At 40.7% G+C, this 23,590-nt stretch overlaps 1 protein-coding gene and 1 long non-coding RNA gene across 4 annotated transcripts in view; one reads left to right on the top strand and one right to left on the bottom strand.

The window, feature by feature from the left end:
* LOC147318421 (low-density lipoprotein receptor class A domain-containing protein 4-like) overlaps positions 1–23,590 on the top strand; it is a 270,845-nt gene that overhangs the window by 77,184 nt on the left and 170,071 nt on the right. For both annotated transcript variants that reach the window (XM_086310349.1, XM_086310350.1), the window contains exon 2: positions 14,188–14,975. In XM_086310349.1, the coding sequence (XP_086166475.1) occupies positions 14,936–14,975 (40 nt within the window). In that variant the 5' untranslated portion in view covers positions 14,188–14,935. The remainder of the gene's footprint in view (positions 1–14,187; positions 14,976–23,590) is intronic.
* On the bottom strand, positions 1,046–1,895 carry LOC147318423 (uncharacterized). Of its 2 annotated transcripts, none has more exons than XR_015131376.1 (3): positions 1,783–1,895; positions 1,356–1,423; positions 1,046–1,206 (listed from the first exon to the last, which is right to left on the bottom strand). It is a non-coding gene; the product is annotated as an uncharacterized LOC147318423 (long non-coding RNA). The 2 variants fall into 2 exon arrangements; XR_015131377.1 differs by having other exon boundaries at positions 1,627–1,870.

Raw genomic sequence — 23,590 nt, 5'->3', positions numbered from 1 at the left:
CTGTAGAAAATACAGTCAAGAAAAATGCTAGAATAATAGTCTTGTGTATATGAGACTTACTGAAAATGTTTACAATTTCAGCTTAAAGTCAAACATTAAAAAAGTCCCATTGTTACAATATTTGTTTCCAGCAATAATTAAAAATAAGCTTTGGAGAAGCTGCTAAATAGCTTAGCAAGCAAGGCTCTTTAGCATTCAGTCAGAAAGTGGAAGGTAATGAACCTTGCTTGTTAATGTTAGCTATTGTTACCAATAGATGTTATTTAAATTTATCGTTATTATTAGTTTTTGCTAATACTAGATGCTGGTAATTACTCTATATTATGTTTTGTGACTTATGGTAAGAAGAGCTAGCTAACTCTTAGCTAGTTTGGGAGGAAGCTAATTAGCCTTGCCTAGCTTAAAGATGATTTTGTCAACCCATTTCATTATTTTGGATACATATTGTTATAGTATCCATTCTGCAAACATTCACCAGGCCTCTGACACTTTTTCAGATTCTTCATTCCATATTTAGTAGGGACTTGGAATAAAATTATCACGTAGATACAAATTCGGGTGACCATTAAGTTGTCATGTACATGAATGTGAGACTTAAAAGGAAACATAATGAACCAAATATAGAATTGGGATTTAAAAGAAATTAATTTTAAAAAGATATAGATATTAATAACTGTTGAATGCAAGATGATGTTTGTACAAACGTTTGATCTGATTGGCCCATGTGTTAAAATGGAGATTGGGTACATACAGACATTTACATACAAGCTACAGTCATTAAAGTAAGAGGAATTTGTGTGTAGCTATAGGCTCAGTGTAGAGACCAGTCAGGTTTCCCGTTTATTAGCATTCGATAATATTCTAAGTTTTGAACCAATAAGCAAACTTCTAAAAGAGCAAAATAAAACTTTGCTATTATTTGTGCCTTTGATAGGAAAAAGCACTTCAGCGTATCACTGCTGCCTATACTCACATTGTTTATGAGTTAAAAGATGCATCACTTTCTAATACCATTGTGCAGTCCAAAAGGGATAAGTGTTTCTGCTGTTCCATCGACTCCTAAAATATGGTCTTCTTGAGTAATAAATCCCACTTGAAATTTTATTCATTTTGCTTCAGTTTGATTTTATTTTCAGGCTCTCTGGAACAGAGTACCACGGAAAACGTTTTCACTCTAAAGAAGTCCACGGTAGGCCCTGAAACCCTCTGTAAAGAAATAAAATACACAGTAGTCGTTATAATGTTCATTAAATTAACTTTTACATGGACTGATTCTCATATAGCGCTTTTCTACTCTCCCAGATCACTCACAGCGCTTTATACAACATGCCTCATTCACCTATTCAACCACCAACCTTCCGATCGGTAGAAAACCCACTCTGCGTCCTGAGCTACAGCCACCACACAGGATCTGTGAGGGAATCTAAAGTTTTAAAGAAAGAGATTATAATAAACTGACTAAAAAATTAAAATAAGTAACAAACTGATATCTATCCTAAAGAACAAACTGAGAGAAGCTGCATGAGGACTGACTGTTACAAAATCAAGCCAAGGCAAGTATGTACAATTAACTAGCGTGATTAGATTGCTGCACAAGCACAAGCACACATAAAGCACTAGAATTACTTTTGAAGCATGTAAAGTAATCCAGACTTAAGTGATTGTGCGGTCATCACCACAGACAGACAGGTTGTCTACATAGCTGTCAGCTGCGTATTGTCTCTGCATGATGACAACAGTGAACTGCGGTCGATCGAGACACTGATGTTCAACAATAATCACCCTCATTAGTCATCCGTGTGTGTTGTTGTCCTAAATTAAACAATGAAATAAACTCAAATCCCTGTTCAGAAAAGTCCCCTCAAATAAAGAAAGCATGAATAGCAAATTCTTCTAAAGATTAGTTGCTATGTTTCAATTAGCAACTGATTTTTTTTTAAAAAAAAACAGGCTTGAGAAAGCCAATGATGATATATGGACCATCATACGTGTTGTCCTACTGTGCAAGCTAGAGTCCACGCTCTGGGTTTTTGACTTGTGATCAGTGGTTTGGAATTAGTGTGAGAAAATGTTAAACCTTGTCCTGTCCCCTGTGATGTGGTGCTCATGTCAACATATGGTCAAAAGTGTTAATGTGCTTAATTAGGCCGGCACTCTGAGCAGCAGAGAACATCCCTGCTCATTAAGTCTGATAAGGAGAAAAAAAGAAAGTTGCTCCTAATGTATAGGAACAGCGACCTTTGCCTGATTAATGCAGAGTGGGACTGGCGCGCAGTGACCGGGAAGCTCCAAAAGGACTCGGAGCTGCAGCACTTTAACTGCATTATTATCACACTCATTTTCCTTAGTCAGCTTCTGGTCTCACTACAGTTTTATGGCTGCTCAGAGACTCAGCTGAGAGATTAAGGACTCATAACAAGTTGTTTCATGTAGAGTGTCACCTCTAATGTCCGCTTACAGCAGAATGAAATGAGCCATTAGGCCTGACCTATCTACCCCGGTTTCTGTTGAGATTCTGAGAGAAATGTCACTGTGGCTCGTGCACTTTGTGGCGTGCAGCAGGGCTCTCCCAGGATAAGATCCAGGAGGAGGGGGGTGCACGGTACAATGAGGAATATTTACAGTAATTTGTGGCGCGTTCTTCCTTCACACATTTAAAATGCATTAGAAGCCACCGATAGCCCATGACCACTGACACTCCCGCCCACGCACAGCCTGTGCCAGGCGTTTAGGTTTGTTTGTGGAAGTAGGTCCATCCACATTAAAATGCAGACATAAGTCAACTCTCCTGCTGGATATAGAGGATAAAAGCTGTAGAAATCCACAGCAAAAGAAACTGTTCCCGTCCACAGTAGCTTTCCTGCCATTTAGAATAATTTGTTTGTAAAAGGAAAAAGGCTAATTTGGATTTATGATTTAGTGAAAAGTTTACATTTTTTTGTAGAAAAAAAGTTTGATTTGAATCAAAGTTTTTCTCTGTTCTAAGCAATTCACTTCTACATACTTTTATAAGTGACCCAGCTGCCTGGAACAGGGATGTGTCAGAATCAGCCAACTCCAATCTGGCCCACTAAACGGCCTTGGAAAATGTGAAGGAGGGGAATAGATTTTGAGCTTTTATCTGTATTTTCACAAGTTTTACAGCTTTTCCTACTATAATAAAGACCTCCCCAATGGCCACTCATGATGTGTCACACCTGGCAGCAGATCACACCTGTCCTGCTTTGTCTTCGCTGCCTCCCTGAACATTTTAGGAGGGATTTCACTGCTAAACTTTTAATGAATGTTTGGATCTGGTCCTGAGCGCCTCGGCAGAAGTGTCGACCCTGTACGACCGAGTTCACAGGCTTGATCCTAAAGTGGGGCCTTTCTGGCTGTTCGGAAATTGAGGTTTAAATCTAAAGGTGACAGCGCTTTTTCCATCAGGGCCACTCAGCTTTGGAACAACCTGCCTGAGGAGATAAGGCTTGAAAATCTGTGACTTCCTTTAAGCGACTTGGAAGAAATACTTTTTTTAATCAACTTACTTATATGTGATGTCACCTTTTCTAACAGTTTTGTTGTTTATGTGTCTGTTTTCTGTTTTTTATGTTGCTTTTGCAGTTAATATGGATTTTATTCTTTTGTCGGAGGTTATTTTTTACACTGTGTTTTGTATTTTTGCTTTCCTTTCTGTTTTTTTTTTAAAGCTCTGTCCTAACTCTGGATCTACTGTTATTGTGGTGGTGGTGGTGGTGGGGGGGGTTGCTTTGTTTTGGGGGTTTTGGGTTGGGGGGAATATTGGAATAGAGGTAAATGAGCAAAACTTGTGCTATTACAGTAGATTTACTGTAGCAGTTTTACCTTATAAACATTTCTACTTCAGAAGTACAATTTCTAGTTAGAGACATGTTTATCAACTATAAGCCAATTTGCATAGCCATGGACACACTGGAGCAGAGCTGGTTGACTGTAAATACACAATTTACTAACTCAAAGAGGCATAAAATGTTAAGTAACTCTTAATTAATTGTGGCATTTGTTGACCTTATCCTTCCTTCCTGTCACTCATAAGTGAACATAATCGAATTATGCACTCTTAAGGCTGTATGTAACACAAACACGCCGTTGAAAACAAACGGTGATGTATTTTTGATCTAGTGTGGCAATTGTGTGCTATAATTGAACAGCCATATCACAATATTTTAAAAGGAGACATCAGGTGTTTTTCCAACAACCTGTTTTTGTGCACATTTCAATGGAAATTCTGAACGTTCTTGAGGAGTTTTTACATTGTTTGATGTGCAAATGTTTGTACGAGTACAAACACGGAGACATGCCAGGTGAATAAATGATTGTATAAATGATGCATGTGACCTCCACTTTGCTAGGCTTACATAGGGGCAGATGAAAAACATCAGATCTGTTTGCAATGATGAAACTGAAACCCTAATAATATCAGATCAAAGTAACAGCAGTGCTTTATATCTATTCTTCTTAATTTCATGTATAACTGCATTCTTTTCTCAATATGGCTTTTGGAAAAAATACTGGAATGCGTTATTACTTAGATGTACTGGTCAAATCATATTAGTACCACATTCAGTCAGTTGTAAGGTTGTTAAATAACCAACACAAACATCATCACAAACCCAAAGAACATAATAAAATGTTATTTATTATAATATTATATAACATTTTGAAAAATGTTGAAAAACTTTAGCTTATAGAAATAAAACTGAATTTAATTAGAATCTCTCAAATTAAAGCCATGTGCCCACATAAGTAGGCAAGAAGTAAGTGTTGAGTATCTCCTCCAGGACACCACAGGTTCACGTCCCATTTAGGAGCTTTGTGTTCTGTGCTTTGTTTCTTTCTTTTTTTTTATGCCCTGATTTGTTTTCATTTTGCTGGCTTTGCACTTTCACTTGCTCCTTGGCTAGGTGACTTGTAGTTTAGTCGACTAATAAGCTAGGATAGATTTAGAAAAGATGCAAGGCTCACTGATCGTGCTGCCCTGTATGTCACACGCTGACGTCAGTAGCCTGCGTGCACGGCACACATACGATTCATCGTTTCAAACTGCACCATACTTCAAACCATAACCCTACTGCTCTTTATTGTTGATGACTGCATGTGTGAACAAACACATGGGCATTGTTTTTTTTTTGCAGTGCATCATTTTTGGTAGCATAATTTAACCCACATGCAACACACGAGCCTGCGTGCCTGAGGAATTCATCTCCTCCTCAGACAGTTAGTCAGAGCTCTCTCGGGGGAGGTGGGTCGCTCCGTTTGCCTGGGCTGTGCTGTCTGATTTTCTTGATACTTTGTCTTTTTTTTTTTTTCTTTTTTATCTTCCTCAGTCAGAGGGAATGAGAAGGATTTTTGCTGCATGACTGCAGCCTGTAATGTCTCTGCTGCCTCTAGCTCCTGCATTTGCTCATGCTGTGCCTCTTTGTGTCATCTTTTTTTTTCTGTGTGTCTGAACTTAAATATACCTGCATATTTTCATGTTTACATACTCTTTTGAATGGCCTGTAAAATTGTCTGTATTTATGTCTGCATTGTAGGAGATTTGTTCTTTTCAAAGATGGCTTGGAAGCACTAAGGCTTTACTGGATGTAAATCATTTTATCAAACAAAGCTAAATGTCTTTTTTAAAAAAAATCTTGCTCTCAGCTTCTTCAAAGAACAGTAGTTTCACTCTGTGGGACTCTTTTATTTATTTTCTGCATTGCTAAGTGTTTCATGTCTCTGTTGTCTGGTACTTTCAATACAGTCTTTACTTTCTGTCTTATTTTCAGATTGGATGGAATGGGTAAAATGGCAGTGGTTGAAAAAGCTTGTTTCTACCGTAGACAAGTCAAAAAGTTCAAAAGTTTTGACCCGACATGGGTTTTCTTATACCACTTTGCAGAATCTACCTGTCAAGCATTTGATTCTGTGATAAATATTGCCTGTAGCTGTAGTATTAGTCGCAGAGTGGAGGTTTTCTGTGCCTTTTGGAAGTGATTTTTCAGTTAAAAAAAAGTCCAGGAAATGTTGAGAGAGTATATAAAACGGAAAGAAACAATTAAAAAAAACAACAAAGAAAATGCATTCTTGTGTTGGCACCATGCTGTGTGTAAAAATGTTTGGAATTCAGTGTTCAGTTATCACATAAGAGTACATAAACTGCACTCAACATGTTCAACCCATCTGCTCTGTGTCATTTTATATCAAAGAAATGAAAGTTAACACCCTAACCACTTCGTCTCCAGTCATGCACGACCATCAGATTTGGCTTTAACTCAGAAAAAGATTCAGGTTAACAGGTGACCTGCTGTTTACGTTTAGTATTGTAAGTTAAATAAAAGTTGCGTCTATGAAGTCAAATAAAAAATACAAATAAATTACACAATCTGGCTGAAATGTCTAATCTGTCAGTATTTGTACATGGTAGTACTGTACTTGTGTTCTGTCACGAATTCCTGGTAATATTGGATTTAAACGCAGCGCTCACTCACTGCTGCTAATAAAGCTTCATATTCACGCCAGGTTGACTTCATTTCTTTCCTCGTTGTTGCAAAGACTTCATTCCACCAATCACAGACAACCCCAGAACTCAAATACAGTCAAATCACAGCAACACGGAAGGCTCCTTTGCGGTCTTATTGTCAGAAGGAAGGCCCTTGCGGCTCATCCGCTTTACATTCGTTCTGTAGCTCAATAAAATCATATGTATGAGCCCAGTGTTTACGCCTACAGTCAATCTCTGTTTTTCTCTGTTCCTTATTTCTCGTCTAATCCGTCCAGTCTGTTCCCATCTTTTTGTCTTAGTTTGATGATTGGGACAGCTAGCTAATCAGCTGCACTACTACTGCACATCAGGAGACATTTTAAGTAAATCCTTTGAGAGCCCTTGAGGGAAAGGCTTTTGATCAGTTGTCTCTTTATGGAAGTGTAGGCTAATTTTGCCCGATGGCTCTTGCCTCTTTATAGTCTTTGTGTGGAGCTCTTGTGTCAGTATGGATTGTCAGATTAGGTCTATATTTGTTCTTTGTTTGTTTGTTGTTGTTGTTTTAAACACATCTGCATGACTTAACTGAACTGCACACACACACACAAAAGCCAACAGTATAAGTATTTCTATACCATCTATCACAGAGTGGCTAGCTTCCGTGTTAATGGCATCCACTTCCTGTCTGTCGTTTGCCAGCATTTCTGTGCCTTATGCGTCCGTCGGTATGCGTCTGTCAGTCCGGCCTCTTGACACTACAGTTGATGCATGGCCAGATTAAGCCTGTCAGATTTATCACACTCGACTGGCAGTCAGCGCGACGCAGAGCCAGATCAGACAAGGATTTGACGAATGACGCCTTCAGCCTACCTTTGTTTGCTTCTTGCTTTGCCAGTCATTTTGTGCACCATTACACACTTTAAGATAATTTATTTATCTGTTTTTTTGGCCTGCAGTGAATGATATATTAGATAATTCCCCTGAAAGGGGGTTTAAAAAAGGAGGTTTAGAGGTTATGTTTTTAGATGTTTCTGCTTTATTGCCCGAGAAAGGTAAAGGATAACGTGCACTTGTTGTGTTATTAGTGTGTGACAGCTCAGTAAGTACGGATTAAAAAGGAATGTTTTTGGACTGAAACCAACTAAAATTACCCACTAAGAGCTGTGTTTAATGCGGTCTTTATTCGCAAGTCCAGGAAGACTGGAGTGACGCCTCTGAAATACTAAAAAGCAAAAGAAAAATATGGGATCTATATTTTTCTTGAGAAATCAAGCATTAACTGTCTATGACACAAGCCTGTGTTTCTCACTGTCCGTCACAATACATTATAGCACAGTGTGATACCATGTTATACAATAGAAGACATACTGTAAGATAAAATAGGATGTGGTGTATGCATGAATGTGGACTAAAGGAGGAAAATAAACCTGCAGGTAAGTTGGATGCTTCTGGGATAGGTAGCTACGTGTTGTTTAGCTCTCTGCTGCTTTTGCTACCTGTACTTAAAAAGTGCTGGATTATCTTCTTCTCAAAATGATTTTTGGAATGATATGAATATACAAACACATGCTCTCCACAGTATATTGTTACAAAGCTTTTGCTTTAATTTGACACATTGTTTCCGTCCAGTAAAAAAATGGCAATTGTTGGGTGTTGGTGTCCTTGTAAGACTAACAGTATGGTTTAAAGCCCTTACTGAGCTGTACGGCACTCTGCACTGTGCTCGACCTTAAGAGCCCATAAGCTCTGGCCGCAAGCCAAGCTCATCAAACTGGAATACAGTATGGATGAGACTAATGAAGCGGACTAAAGTAGATCTTCCATTAATCAGCTGTGAACTTGTGTAATCTTTGTCCATGTGTGTCAGAGTGTCGGTGTCCTTAAACTACTTGTCATTTGCACATTAGGAGAATGTTTTATTAAGACAAAGAGTCGATATTATTAAAGAAATGTGGAAAAGTATATGATTATATTTAATATACTTTAAACAGGGCTAACAAAGCCACACCCCCACCCATCTGTGGCTGGTTGTCTCTGTAGTAAAGACTAAGTTTTGTATGGTTAATGGATCTAACACAGTGCTTTATTATGTGTCTTATCACATATTTACTGTGATGGTCTTGCCTAAGAACACTTTGATGTCTATGTTAGAGGAGCTGGGGATCAATCCACTGGCTTTGAACTAACGTCATCGTAATGTTTTTTTTAAGACAGATACTGATATCAGTATTTGGTCATTTAAAATTCTGGTATTCTGATATATTGGCTGATATAATGTCCCTAACATTTCTTGTTTATTTCTTTTCTTGTTCTGCTCGACTTTTCTCAGTTGGTTGTTGTTTTGTGGCATTCCAGACATTTTTCAGCCATTATAAATGGTGATAAATTATCAAATGGCTTATATTAGCCAATAATATCAGCCCGTCAATAACAATTATATTGACTGTTGCATCTTTCAGAGAGAATAGTAGTTGTCTGTAAATGCATCAAGTAGTTATACCTGCCTGTGCTCTCTATAACAGTGCTATCTATAGGTATGTAGTAGATATGTTTGCGTATGCTTTAAAATCACAGAGGGCCAGTTGAAGTACTTTTCTTAGCCCTAAGTAACGTGTGCATGTTGCATGTAACCTAAGAAATCTGGTGATGGGATGTTAGAGTGGGCTGTAGGTTGTCAGAAAGGCAAATAATTTGAGACAACCCAAATGAACTTTAGGATCAAACAGAATCTCAGGCGCTTATCTGCAGCTGGAGGTGGAAAAAATGTTCAATTATTGTTAAAACATTCAGGGAAAATGGCCTCCAGTTTTCACATACTAGGAGTGTCGAGTTCATCAGTTACTTTGTCTTTTTTCCACACTTAGTTTGAATGTTTGAGTGTGCACACTGTGTCCACTACTCATTGTTTAATCCAAAGAAAGAACAGTGAATATATGAGCTAACCCGTCATAATCTCCAGGAGATCCACATTGTTTTATTGTCCAGCAGCAGAACATTTTGTATTTCCTTCGGCTGCCGCTGTCAGATACACATAAACAGTCCGTGAAAGCTTTTCTTTTTCTTTCTTTCTTTTTTTAATGACTCGTTTTTTCGCCACGTCTGTTGCGGCAGAACTCTGAATCACCTCTGTAGCCCCAGTTCTTTATTTGTTATGCAATCACATTCTTAGCATGCTTGAATTTTCAGCGTAACAGATGCGACCAGCCCCGTGGTTAAATAGTCTGTTCCCCAGTCCATGTTTGTCTGTCTGACTGCTGTCTCACTGATAAGCACATGTCCCTGTGTGACCCAGCGGAGGAGTCAGAGCTGGCTGTTAGAACTGCTAGTTGTCCCCATATGTTACAATGACAGACAGATAGTAGACACAGAAACACGCTCCCATACTAATAATGCTCTGATGGAAACACTCCTCACTTTACCCACTTCACGGAGGCTAGAGGCCACACGCAGTCTTAACAGTTTAAGAACCCTGGAACAAAGCTTATAATTGTCATTATAAAGGTCTGCATAGGACTCTTTGCTCAAGTACAGTCTCTCAAGGCTACAATGCAGGCTGTCTTATTGGAGTTTATTTTATGACTGACAGATGGCAGCATGAATGCACTGCTGACTAAAAAGCTACTGAACCAGGGATCTTTTTGTGCTTGTTAGGCAAATATGTAAACCACTACATTATGGCGCTGCTAAGTACAGGGGTAGATTTTTGAAAATTTCACCCTTATGTAGGCAGTTTTCTTTAAAATGGCGAGATGGATTCAGCATAGTAATTCAAAAAGAAGAGCATAGCTTTCCTTACTGGAGGTCCACTCGTGAAGAGGCTGGAGACCGTAGACTACTTGCAGACTAAAATCTGTGAGTGATCAAAAGAAGATGGGCTCCAAGTTAAATTAATGTCAGCGTTTAGGTGACACATGCAGAGTGACTGCTGACAGCCATATAACAGTTCAACTGAGATTACATGTTTCCAGAGAGACCTGGCCAAGAGAGCAGCACAGAGTGTAACAGATAGAAACAAATATAGCCGACACACCGAACTCAACATCCAGATTGTACGAAATAATGTATCCAGAAGATGCGTAAAATCTAAGAGTCCAGGGCCTTCGCCATCTGCCTGCAGCCATCTGAGGTTGCAGTTTCTTTTTACATCATCCTCAGGTTCAAAGGTGATTCATGCTGTTTGTCAGTTTGCTCAAATGTTCCAGGGACAAGCTGGATTGATTAAAATAGGCATATATGTTCTTTCAGAGGCACGTGAGAAAAACACGGTTAATGTCAGGGATCAACTGTGACTTATGCTCTAATGCCCGATGTAAATGATGCAGTAGCTGTTGTTATTATCAGGGATTTGGCACAATCTGACATTTCACTGAAAAAACAAAGAACAGATTGACTACATTGTCAGTGAACACTGATACTGTCAGTCGCTATAAAGTGAAAATGAATCCGCAGCTGAATTATTCATTAGTTTGATCGTTCAAGTTCAAACCCAACACACCTTTCCTGCCTACAGAAAAGTCTGTTATAATGAATGTACAGTAGTATTGGACTGAGCTGAAAGCATACATCCCTGGTGGCTAACATCACTGACTAAACAGTAATACCCTACTTTGTATTGCTAATGATTTTGGCTTTCTGCGTGTACATTTGTACATTTGGTTTGAACTCCCTTTTTTGAACTAAGGCACAGGCATAAAGCATAAGGAGTGAACTAGGGCAATAATTGAACAGACGTTTCCTTTCAGCCATCAGCTCTGAACTTTTCTAGACCCAGTGCAGCGTTACTGGACGGTGAAGGCTTTTTAATCTGCCAGCTCCCCGACGCAGAGCGGATGGTACTAGATCGCCGCAGTGCGAGACCAGCGCAATTAATTGTGCAGCGAATTCACAGCGAGCAAAGGGGCGTTATCTGCACCGCCTCTTGCGTACTCTATCGAGGCAGCACCCCCACCTACGCCAAACAGAGGTTCGCTACTTGCGAGAAGTAGTCGAAACCTCGCGTGTGAAAAAACGTGTTTATTAGCAAAGTGTTTGGCAGCGAAGTTCATAAGGTGGACCCAGTTACAGGAGAACGGGCATGAAGGTAACGAGAAAAGTTTAATGACTCCACGCACCGCCACAAAGAAGAGAAAACAACAAAAAACACTAAAACTCAATCTGCAAGAATGAGAAAAACTAAGTGTGCATACCACAGAGACTGGGGTAATGCACTAAAGAACTACAGCTTCCAGTCTCTGGTCCAGAGTTTCGTGATAGTATAAGACAAAGATCGGCGCTGGTACATTAAAGCCGAAACCTGATAGAAGCCTGTACCGGAGACAACAGCTACAAATAAGGTGCTATTTGTGTGTGTGTGTGTGTTTCTTTGGGTATTTTTCAGTAACAAACACTTGGTTTCCTGTGTCCCGTGGTGTTTGCCAGACCTCTGTTCTCTGCTCTGACTTGGAAGTCCTACAGCTGGATAAATCCAAAGATAAGACAGGAGACCAGGAGTTGTCCTTAAATGACCAGAGAACAAACATCCACCTGGAGCCATATTTTCCACTGCCTGCCAGGACAGCCTGTTGTCCTCAGATGACCCAGCAAACAAACAAACAGACAGACCGACAGTCAGTGGGGTCAGGTTGCACTGACTTTCACATGTTTTCAGGAGCTGTCTGGAAAAAAAGAAGAAAACTTTAATAAAAAGAACTTTCTTCAGTCCTGCTGAAAACCCATTAAGGGTTTATACAATACAATTACTTTATATGCCATAAAATACTCTATAGATTCTGCTCCTGGACTTTTGAATAGGCCGCATGCTATTGTAATTCCTCCATCAGAATATGATGGTACAGTCTATCCACAACGCTATACAATAATGCCCCTATTACTACTGGAAGAGGTGCACATTGTGGAAAAACCCACTTTCTAATTTCTGTTTCCTTTCATTGGTTCAGCTCACAGAAGAATAACTTTGGAAACAGTCTGCCTTTAGAAAAAGCAAATAAATTCAGACTTTTTTTCTTGTTGAATATAATAAATAAATCAGTTTTGCTGAACTCATAGGGTAGCTGGGTTACTGTTACACGAGTATGTCAGATGATATTTATCACTTAGGTCATTTTTTAAACATCGAGGTCTTAGGGCCAGGACGGGTCCTCGGTGTTTATTAAGAGAGGTCCAACAGTCAAAAGGGTCTTCTGATTGTTGAAAATACGTCCTTTAAGCCTAAATTTAGTTCTTTTTGTTCCTTTTAACTTTAGTCTTGGTGTAGCGGTTTACACTCTCACCTAAAAAGTTAGAAAATGTTTGATCCCAGGACACAAATCCCACTGGGATCCCATCAGAGCTACCAGCTGTGGCGACCCATGGGTCATTTCATTTTCGGTCCTCTCAATCAGAGGAGCTCTTTGATTGGCTGACCACTCTGAAAATAAGGATGGCTAACTTCGACCCTCTGGAATTTTTTCAAACTGTTACTCAGGCAAGAAATCGTCTCCTAGAATCACATGTTTTTCTGCGGGAGCCTGGAGAGACTCGGGAGACTGGTGTTGTTTAGTCACCAGGAGGCAAAGTGATGAGTCACCTACAAGGCACATAATGAAGTATTTAAACCCCCCCTCCACCCCCCCTTACGTCACAGTGGCCCCGTTCTCGCCTCCACTTTTCCATTCGCCAGCCTACAAGCTGTTTGTGTACCCTGACCGTGATAAGGCTTGGTAAGAACAGGCGAATGGAGCTGAGATAAGACTGAGATCTGTCATATCTTTCCAAAACCTCAGACAGGGCGTGTGTTTGTTTACCGTCTGTCTGCTTTTTTTTCACCATCAAATTCCTTCCCTCCTTCTCTGGTCCCATGTCATTTCTTCTCTTGAACTTCTTTAAACCTGCGTCTCTTCATCTTATGTTTGATTTCTTCCTCCTTTGTATCTCCCCCTCCCGTCTCATCTTTCCTTTGTCATTTTCACCGCTTTTTCCTAGCTCAACTTCCTGTGGGTTGCCTCCCTCCTTTATGTTTTGAGCATAGCTTTTCCTCCTCTGCGATTTCCCCTTTTCCTTCGCCCATCGTACCCCTTCCCCGTGTGCGCTGCATCACTCCCGCACCCTCATTTTACTGTCTGAACGAGGAGAAAATGGCTCGATCGGTTTTACACTGTTTTTCCCTTTTCTCCAGTCGTCCCTACCCCACCTTCCTCCTCCTCCTCCTCTCTCCCTCTCCTCTTTTCTGGGTTTTTATTCCGTTCCCAGACACAAAAAAGCAGCACTTGGCACTTTTGAAATGTAAATAAAGTTTTGTTGTTCCCTCAGCCGTAGCCTCCTCCAGCCCTGTTTATCAGGCAGACTTCAAAGTGGCACACTGACATGTGGCTCTATCTCTCCCTTGCTCTGTGAAATAGGGTCACAGGCGGCGCTTGGCTTTCACAAAAACTTTTCCCTTTCATGTCAGAACCTAGTGGGTGAGAGGAACTAAAGGGGGCCATGCCAGCCAGCCACCCACCCGCTATCCAAACTGAGACACACATCGCACCTCATCCACTGCGATGTGTGTGTGTGTGAATGTGGATGAGAAGTCTGTGTTCGCTTTTCTCAGCTGGTCATTGCAGCAGTTAGCCCTGCCCATGTTTTGCTTGGGTGTATCCGTTTCGCTCGTTGTTTCTGGTATCTCATGAATTTAGTCACTTAGCTGCTCACTCTCTGTCTCCCTCTTTCTCTCTCGTCTCTTTTAGCCGTGGTGCCAGTGTGAGAGCGCCCGAGTAGCCCCTGCTGAGCTTGGGACTGCAGCAACAGGACAAAACACATAAGAGGAAGAAAAATACAAAGGGGGAGTAAGCCGGCAAAGGAGCAAGGAGAATCAGAGGAGACGGCATGTTGGTTAAAGTTGAGTTTAAAAGGCAAGCCCGACTCTAGAGGAGAGACATATTGATTCACCCTCTCAGCTCACAGAAGGTAAAGAGGCAGAGTTGCTCATCCGTAGGTTGAAAGATTGACAGACAGCCAAGAATTCAGGGTATTGGTCATGACTGCGGGCCTGCTGCTGGGAGGATAGAGATCAGATTAATAGCATCTACAACGCAGCCTCCATCCTGATCTAACCCCATCTCTAAACAACCCGTCGATCTCTCCCCCTCAGCCATCACTGTAGTCCACAAAGTCCACTGTGACAAGAGAGCTGAACCCTCATACGGGCTAGTTTACCAGGCTGCAGCGTCCTGTGAGAACAAAGAGTGACCTCACGAGCTGTCGCTGGAGCAGGGAAGAGACACTCACCCGCCGCGGGGCTTTAGAGACGGCGGCCTTTTAACCAAGCACATGGGCTGTTGATGAAGAAAGATGGCAGTGAGACTGACAGGCGCCACCCCTTCCTCTCGGCCACCCTCCCTCCCCCCAGCGGCCGTGGCTCGGACCGGTTAAGGTTGGTCTGTTGGCATCCATCGCAGCATCTGCAGCAGCTGGCAGAGCGTGGGAAGGAGCAGTATGCAGGAAACTGATGTACCGGCCACGAATGCCTTCAAAGGTAAACACATACAATGGACAGTGGTCTGTGTGTGTGTGTGTGTGTGTGCGTGTGTGTGTGTGCGTGCGTGTGTGTGTGTCAGCCTGCATTAAAGAAATTACTGACAGTGCCCTGTCAGGTCAGAAACACTGTCAGTACAGCTGGAATCTTTAACACAAAACGGACTTTGGTTGTGAATCACAATATTTTTCAACAATCAGGTTCAAAGTAAAGTTTTCTATAACAAGCATAATGATTTTCAATCATTTTTAAATCTGCTAGATACTCGATAGTACATACTACTTGTAAGAGGAGGATGTAGAGGATATGCTGTTTATAGAAAAATTCATTGTGTGACTACATGCAGTGTTCAAATCTTAAGAGCTCCACTTTTAATTAGGGATCAGTCTGGTTTCTTGAAATAGGATTTTTAGTTGGTGGTAGTTAAGTTCTGAGGTGGTGAAAGATCAGCTGTTGTGTCTACACGCATGGCCATCCTGAACCCAAACAGGTTCCAGAGGTAATCCCATGTAATCATGTTACATTAAAGAAAAAATTGGCTTCCATGTGTTTAAATGTATTAGATACCATCTGCTGTTTCATGTTGCAACTGATTGGTCACAAGCAGCATCTTTAAAAGTTCAGCTTCTTCTTATAACACAGTGGAGCAACCAAAATTTTGCATGAGATGTCGATGAGATGGCAAAATTACATAAAAGGATTTTGATCATATTAAACTGCATGTATTAAATCGTATTAAATTTGCCCAATTTTTAGAGATTTTTACTAAGTCCGGTGCTCGGAGATCTTGAGGTTCTGTTCGGGGTTTTAGGCTCACTAACTGTAAGGATAAATGCTCTCCTGCTCTCCAAACAACACGTGGAACTCTGAACTTACATCCTGAATGGCATCATTTCAAACAGTTTTTAAAGAAGGGTCAGTCATGGATGCTTCTCGTGTTACACTGCTTTGCAAATCAGCTTAGGCTATCCATGCTGATATTTATTCCTTTACAAATAAAACATTAACTCTAGTTCTATAATTTGGCAAAACCTCAAAAGAATAAGTCTTGTGTGATTAATGTTTTCTGTGCATAAGTGTTTGTGTTATTTCTTAAGAAGGAAACCCCACTGAATTTGAAATTCTGAATAGAAACCCCACTGATTTGAAACCTTGCACAGACTGAGAGGGGTCTGAGTTATTTTGCTGTTGAAAAGGGCCGGCCAATTGTTGAGGATGATAAGACTGCACCACCAACTGTCAGCACCACACTTTGTAGTCTGATTTTGTGGTATTGCTAAATGCAGTGATAAATCATACTGCATTGATACATGTTTCATGTCCAAAAAGACAACATTGTTTCTGTGCATCCACTTGACTCAATCTCCCAAAGCTGGTAGATCATGTGACAGAAAGAAAGAACAAACTGGCTCTTGGATGGAAGAGGCAAAACAGGATCATGAAGTGAAGATCTGTCATCTTTACAGCTTTACAGTCTATACAATGAAAGTTGAATGAAGAAAATAAGGATACATGACTGAAATGAGGAGTAGTGTCTGGGATGATCAGGATACAAATTCAAATTAAATTCAGTTCAATTCAGTTTTATTTATACACTGAACAAAAATATAAACGCAACACTTTTGTTTTTGCTCCCATTCCCCATGGGATGGACGTAGAGACCTAAAATTCATTCCAGATACACAATATAACCATCCCTCCCAAACAGTGGTCACAAATCAGTCCAAATGTGTGGTAGTGGGCACATCTGCTATATTGAGATAATCCATCCCACCTCACAGGTGTGCCACATCAGGATGCTGATCTGACATCATGAGTAGTGCACAGGTGTACCTCAGACTGCCCACAACAAAAGGCCACCCTGGAATGTGCAGTTTTGTCTCACAGCAAAATGCCACAGATGCCACAAGCAATGAGGGAGCGTGCAATTGGCATGCTGACAGCAGGAATGTCAACCAGATCTGTCGCCCGTGCATTGAATGTTCATTTCTCAACCATAAGCCGTCTCCACAGGCGTTTCAGAGAATATGGCAGCACATCCAACCGGCCTCACAACCGCAGACCTCGTGTAACCACACCAGCCCAGGACCTCCACATCCAGCAGGTTCACCTCCAAGATCGTCTGAGACCAGCCACCCAGACAGCTGCTGGAACAATTGGTTTGCACAACCAAACAATTTCTGCACAAACTGTCAGAAACCATCTCAGGGACGCTCAACTGCATGCCCGTCGTCCTCATTGGGGTCTTGACCTGACTCCAGCTCGTCGCCGTAACAGACTTGTGTGGGCAAATGCTCACATTCGATGGTGTCTGGCACGTTGGAGAGGTGTGCGCTTCACGGATGAATCATGGTTCACATTGTTCAGGGCAGATGGCAGCTGAGAATGTCCCAGTTCTTGCATGGCCAGCATACTCACCGGACATGTCACCCATTGAGCATGTTCGGGATGTGCTTGACCGGCGTATACGACAGCGTGTACCAGTTCCCACGAATATCCAACAACCTCGCACAGCCATTGAAGTGGAGTGGACCAACATTCCACAGGCCACAATTGACAATCTGATAGACTCCATGCGACGATGTGTTGCACTGCATGAGGCAAATGGTGGTCACACCAGATACTGACGGGTTCTGGGTCCCCAGACCCCCAATAGCGCAAAAAACTGCACATTCCAGGGTGGCCTTTTGTTGTGGGCAGTCTGAGGTACACCTGTGCACTACTCATGATGTCAGATCAGCATCCTGATGTGGCACACCTGTGAGGTGGGATGGATTATCTCAATATAGCAGATGTGCCCACTACCACACATTTGGACTGATTTGTGACCACTGTTTGGGAGGGATGGTTATATTGTGTATCTGGAATGAATTTTAGGTCTCTACATCCATCCCATGGGGAATGGGAGCAAAAACAATAGTGTTGCGTTTATATTTTTGTTCAGTGTATATCACCAAATCACAACAACCATGCACTATATTGTATGGCAAACACCCTAAAATAATACAGAACTTGCACTTGGAGACAGTGGGGAGGAAAAACGTCCCTTTAACAGGAAATAAACTCGATTGAACCAGCCTCAGCTGTCAGCTATCTTTTCAGCAAAAGAGGACACGCAGACAGATGTTGCAGTTTATTCCAGCTGATTGGACATCTGCTGAGGTTGAAGCTGGATGGAGCTATGTTGAAAGTACACATTTTATGAACCACTTCATGAGGTCGTCACCTGAAATGGTTTCCCAACACTCTTGGAGGAGTTCCCAGAGATGCTGAGCACTTGTTGGCCTTTTGCTTCACTCTGAGGTCCATCTCATCCCAAACCATCTTGATTGGTTTTAGGTCAGATGACTGTGGAGGCCAGGTCATCTGGCTCAGCACTCCATCACTCTCCTTCTTGGTTAAATAGCCCTTACACCGCCTGGAGGTGTGTTTGGGGTCATTGTCCTGTTGAAAAATAAATGATGCTCCAACTAAACACAAACTGAATGGGATGGCATGTTGCTGCAAGATGCTGTGGTAGCCACAGTTGTTGTTAACTTGCGATTTCTGAGGCTGGTGACTTGGATGAATTTATCCAGCACAGGATAAATTCATCAAATTCATCAGACTGTCCTGGCAGCAGCAGAGGTGACTCTTGGTCTTCCTTTCCTGGGGTGGTCCTCATGTGAGCCAGTTTGATGGTTTTTGTGACTGCACTTGGGGACGCATTCAAAGTTTTTGCAATTTTCTGGACTGACTGATCATCAGTTCTTAAAGTAATGATGGACTGTCATTTCTCTTTACTTAGCTGATTGGTTCTTGCCATAATATGAATTCCAACAGTTGCCAAATAGGGCTGTCAGCTGTGTACCAACCTGACTTCTGCACAACCCAACTCCACAAATGAACCCTGAAAAGGTACACCTGTGATGTGAAAACCATTTCAGGTGACCACATCATGAAGCTCATTAAGAGAAGGCCAAGGGTTTGCAGCGCTGTCAACAAAGCAAAGGGCGGCTACTTTGAGGAACCTAAAATCTAAAGCATTTTGTTCTTTGCTACATATTTCCATATATCTTGCTTCATACATTTAATGTCTTCAGTTTGTATCTACAATGTAAAAAGTAGTAAAAATAAAGAAAAACCATGAAATGAGAGCGTCCAAACTGACAAACTGTATATAAATTGTCGCGAGTTCAAATATTGAAGGAGGGCACAAAACAACACTGGTCCAGAAGAGTTAAGTCAAACAATGATTTATTGAGCACACACATGGGAAGATGTATACTGCAACACCAGCATTGATCCTCTCCGAAGAGCTCAATTCAGAATGGTTTCATTCATCAGGGTTACGCCCCCTCATGCGTCACAAATGAACATAATATGCATCAGTTACAGTAAATGGTCAATCTTAAGCCCCTAAAATTAGACAGAGAAGTTCCTCTTTCTATCACACCTTCCATACAAGGCAATAAACTTCAAGCCCTATGGGTCTCTGAGGGCTGGTTGTTGACTCCGGTCATCTGTTACCAAGTAGACTAAAATGCAGTTAGAAGCTAAATGAGTTAAGGCCTCAGGCCTGGCACATTTCTAGATTATATGTGTATTGTAAGCATGTATGCTGTTATCCTTCTATGCTCTAGTCTCTAACACAATAGATTGTGAAGACGTCGCACTTCACAAAGCTTAAGACCCTCTGTAGACTAAGCAACAACTCTTAATGAGCACAAATACTATGCAATGTGTATGAAATACTTCTGGCCGTACCTGTAATAAAAGTTAACATAGTGGAAGGATCCTTAAATGAACATCTTCAATAAACAACTCTTAATGCAATATCAATACTGTAAGAAATATTATTAATAGAATAATGCTATAAAGAATGTTATTAATGCAATTGTAATAATGCAGGTTATATTGTAGCAATAAAATAATTTCCTCTATTTCCACAAAATATAATATGAAAGAATACATCACTTCTGTACTCTCGCACTCCAAGCGCTTTAAACAGCATCTCAGCCATTTTTTCTACATCTAAGTGCTTTCTGTCTACCACTCACACTCTAGTGAACCCATTGGGAACAACTCGAGGTTAATATCTTGCCCAAGGATACTTTGGCATGCTGAGTGGAGCAGTTGGGGAATCGAACCACCAACCTTTCTCCAACCACAACCACCCCGATTGATCTGAGTGATTTGAGTCTGATTTAATGATGATTCAGTTAACATTTTCTTTCAGCAACCATCCTGTCACATTATGAACAACTAAAGAGAATTATTTGTAGGTGAGGTTATGAATAATATTGAAAATTTCATACATGGTTCAAATCAAGGTCAAGGTCAAGGTAACTTTATTTATACCCATAGGCAAGGTAAATGCCTATGGGTATAAATGCACCTGACCGCAGTGGAGTCACAGCCTGGAGAGATTTCAGACACAACACACTTACACGCATTACCCTCTTTGCAATTAAACAATTGTCTATTCTTTGCTGACTTATCTCTTCATGCCCGTGTATGCAAGTGTGTTTATGTGAGCATCTATTACTTCTATGACATTTATGAGAGAAATCAGACAGGTCATATTCTTTGAGGTGAAGACTTTAGTGTGCTGCAGAGGGAAAAGCAGTGGTCTGTGGAAATAATAGGCACTGCGCTGCCCACATCATTCACCTCTGTCGACTTGAGCTGAACGCCTTCTCATTAAAACGCAATCACTGGCTCCAGTTATTATTGTTGTAACTGAAGTTGTATGCAGGCCTGCAGGACACGAGCAGTTTTTCCCAAATTCAGGTTCAGGTGATTGAAAACCGACAAACACTGGTGGTGTGAGTGGTTCTGAACACGTGACATCCCGACTCCCTATAGTGAGATCACAAGAGGAGTCTAAAACACAGTAAAATGGTATGATCCAGACATAATGAACCATATACAATTTAAAAGAATAAGGCTCTATTTCTTTTAATGAAATCTACCAGAGCAACAGTTTTAGCAGAATTATCACAGTCAATGGATGAAAAAAAGAATGAAGAATGGAGAAGTGTAGCACTGAGTCACACACTCGCTTCATTTTCTTTGTTCCTCCCATATGGTGAGTTTTACAGTATCATCATAAGTTTTAATCCTCTCCTTTCTCATTGTTTTTAAGCACTTCATGTTATTGCTGCACACCTGTCCTTTTCTGCTATGAGACAACTCACTGCCATTTGCCAGTCTTTTTGTGCTGCTGCTTCTCACTCATTACTGGAGGCTTCAGCTCTCACAAAGACAAAAACGAAAACAGATGTGAGCCTCAGTCATAGTTTTTCAAAGAATATTAAGCGAGCGATTGAATTGGCTTCTATAGAGGAGTGTAGTGCGTGCTTATGTTACAGGTGTAGTGTTGCCGGGCAGACTGCAGAGCTGAACTTGTGAGGCTCTTTAAAATGCAGTGGCGTATTGATTTCATTTCATTGTTTAATTAGCTGTAGTTGCAGACTTTGGCTTCACTGTGTGGACAGGAACACTGTTAACAAGTGAAAAACTTAATTTCAAATACAATATTTGTTACTTTTTATGCTTTATATTATTAGCAGGGGGGATAATCAAAACACAGCAAATGTTTGCAATAATGAGGTTAGCAAGTAACTCAAAAGCTGACCTAAACACAAAATTTCAAACAGCTACTTCTGATGTTGGTGGATATTATTATTATGGTAATCTCAGCAACATTGCTATGAGGACAGAAGCTCCGCCCAGATGTTGTTCAAACCCTCTATTTGCAAGGGACAGCCAATCAGAAGAAAGTTGTCTTAAAGGGAGCCCTCAGCTGAATGCTTCCATTCTGCTTATGCAGCGAGCTAAACATAAATGGCTTCAGTGACCACTCAGGAGACCGTGTCACAGAACTTTTCCTGATTGTACCATTTGTAATATTTTCATTCTTGTAAAACTGTAATACCAGAAACAGAGTAAGGTGCACTTAGTATCCATACAGATACATAAATGTTACATTCAATATTGTTATCATATGTAAACAACCAATACAATATCACAACATCAACAATAAACGGACATAGAATGCCAAATAGTGTAGCGAATGCCATACACCGCTATGTTTTTTCATGCTAACGGGCAAAACAAAGCATCAACAGCTATCTTACACCAGTAGTGTAACAAACTCTATAAACACAAAGAAAGGTCATCACTTGATTGGACAAGGTACTAATTCATTCCACCAAACTTACAGGTTATGCATTCCCAAACGCATTAGAAACAGGAATTGTCAGAGACACAAAACACCTGGTCAACCCTGCTGAGTGCTAGGAGCAAAAACTCCTACTCACCCCTTACCAGGAGCTTCTGCTGTTGACCCACTAGATGCCAGGCTTTTGCCACGAGCAGGCCAGGAATAAACATATTTGGTGACACATCTATTTAATTACTTACAGCACGGATGACTATGACCCGCCCCATAACAAATTTATAACATACTTGAGAAATAATCTGAGGGGCAGAATAGAGCTCAAATGGCCTGTTTCATTCAATAGTGGTTAATGTAATAACCTTAGTTAATATACCAGCATTGCGTATAAGATGCATAAGAATTTTTTTTTTATTTAGGACTCATTCAAAATTATTTCATTAGAGGCAAAGAATAAATAAGAGCACTTAGAGTGCAGCTTTCTCGGAAGGGTAAAGGCTGCACTAAAACTTTGATGTTTTATGAAGTTTTTATTATAACATGCTGATGTTGGACCTTTGACCTTTTAAAATTATATGTCTAAGCCATATGATTGGAGTAGATTTAGATGAAATCTTCTGTAAGCTTACAAAAACTTGAGATTTTAAGATATATTTATGCAGTTTTTGATTTTGCAAAACTTTAATGTTGAACAGCGCTCTCCCTTTCATATTATATATATTACACTTGTTGTAGTTTTTAAAAAATTTTTCTAGGTCAACTTTGCCCTTGGGCACTAACAATGAAGGTCAAGGTCATATATTAGGTACTCCTGTTCCCAGAGGCCTAGGCTATTGTTGTGAGGTTTGAATATAATCCATAAAATATTGTAGGTAATAGAAAGTTTTTACAGATTTTCCCATTTACTCTGAACTTGACCGTGAGCCAATTTTCACTAAAATTAAATCAGCTCGAGCTGTTATTGGTATCTACCATCGCACAAAATTTGAGCGTGATACCTTGAAAACTGTCGACATTAGACTGCTAACAGACAGATTACATACTCTGTCCCTTTGGAGGGGAGGAAAATGTGGTACTGGAAGTGAATATAACAGGATTAGATCTCAGTTCTGTGCTCTCTGGTTAAATAAGGATGTTCTTTGATAAACAGAACATAGACCAAGTCACATGGCAGCAACTCACCGCATTTAGACATTGAGAAGATGATCTGCTGCTGCAGTTCAAGCTATTTGAGAAAGAAAGGGGATTTAAGGGACTTTGAATGTGGAATAGTTGGTGGTGCCAGATGGGTTGATTTCAGCATTTCAGAAAAACTCCTCAAATCTGCAGCAACTGTGTGATGCTATCATGTCAATTTGGACAAAAAACCTCTGAGGAATGTTTCCAGCCTCCTGTTGAATCTGTGCTATGAAGAATTAGAACAGTTCTGAAGACAAAACGGGTCCAATCTGTA

The sequence above is a fragment of the Aulonocara sp. 'chitande type north' Nkhata Bay genome, linkage group LG11 (genome assembly GCF_057382095.1).
Source record: "Aulonocara sp. 'chitande type north' Nkhata Bay isolate Kocher_YH1m ecotype deep benthic linkage group LG11, A_spYH_male_GT1.1, whole genome shotgun sequence".
Lineage (NCBI taxonomy): Eukaryota > Metazoa > Chordata > Actinopteri > Cichliformes > Cichlidae > Aulonocara > Aulonocara sp. 'chitande type north' Nkhata Bay.
Note: the sequence above shows the minus strand (reverse complement) of the source record. Positions and strands in the feature narration are given on the sequence as shown.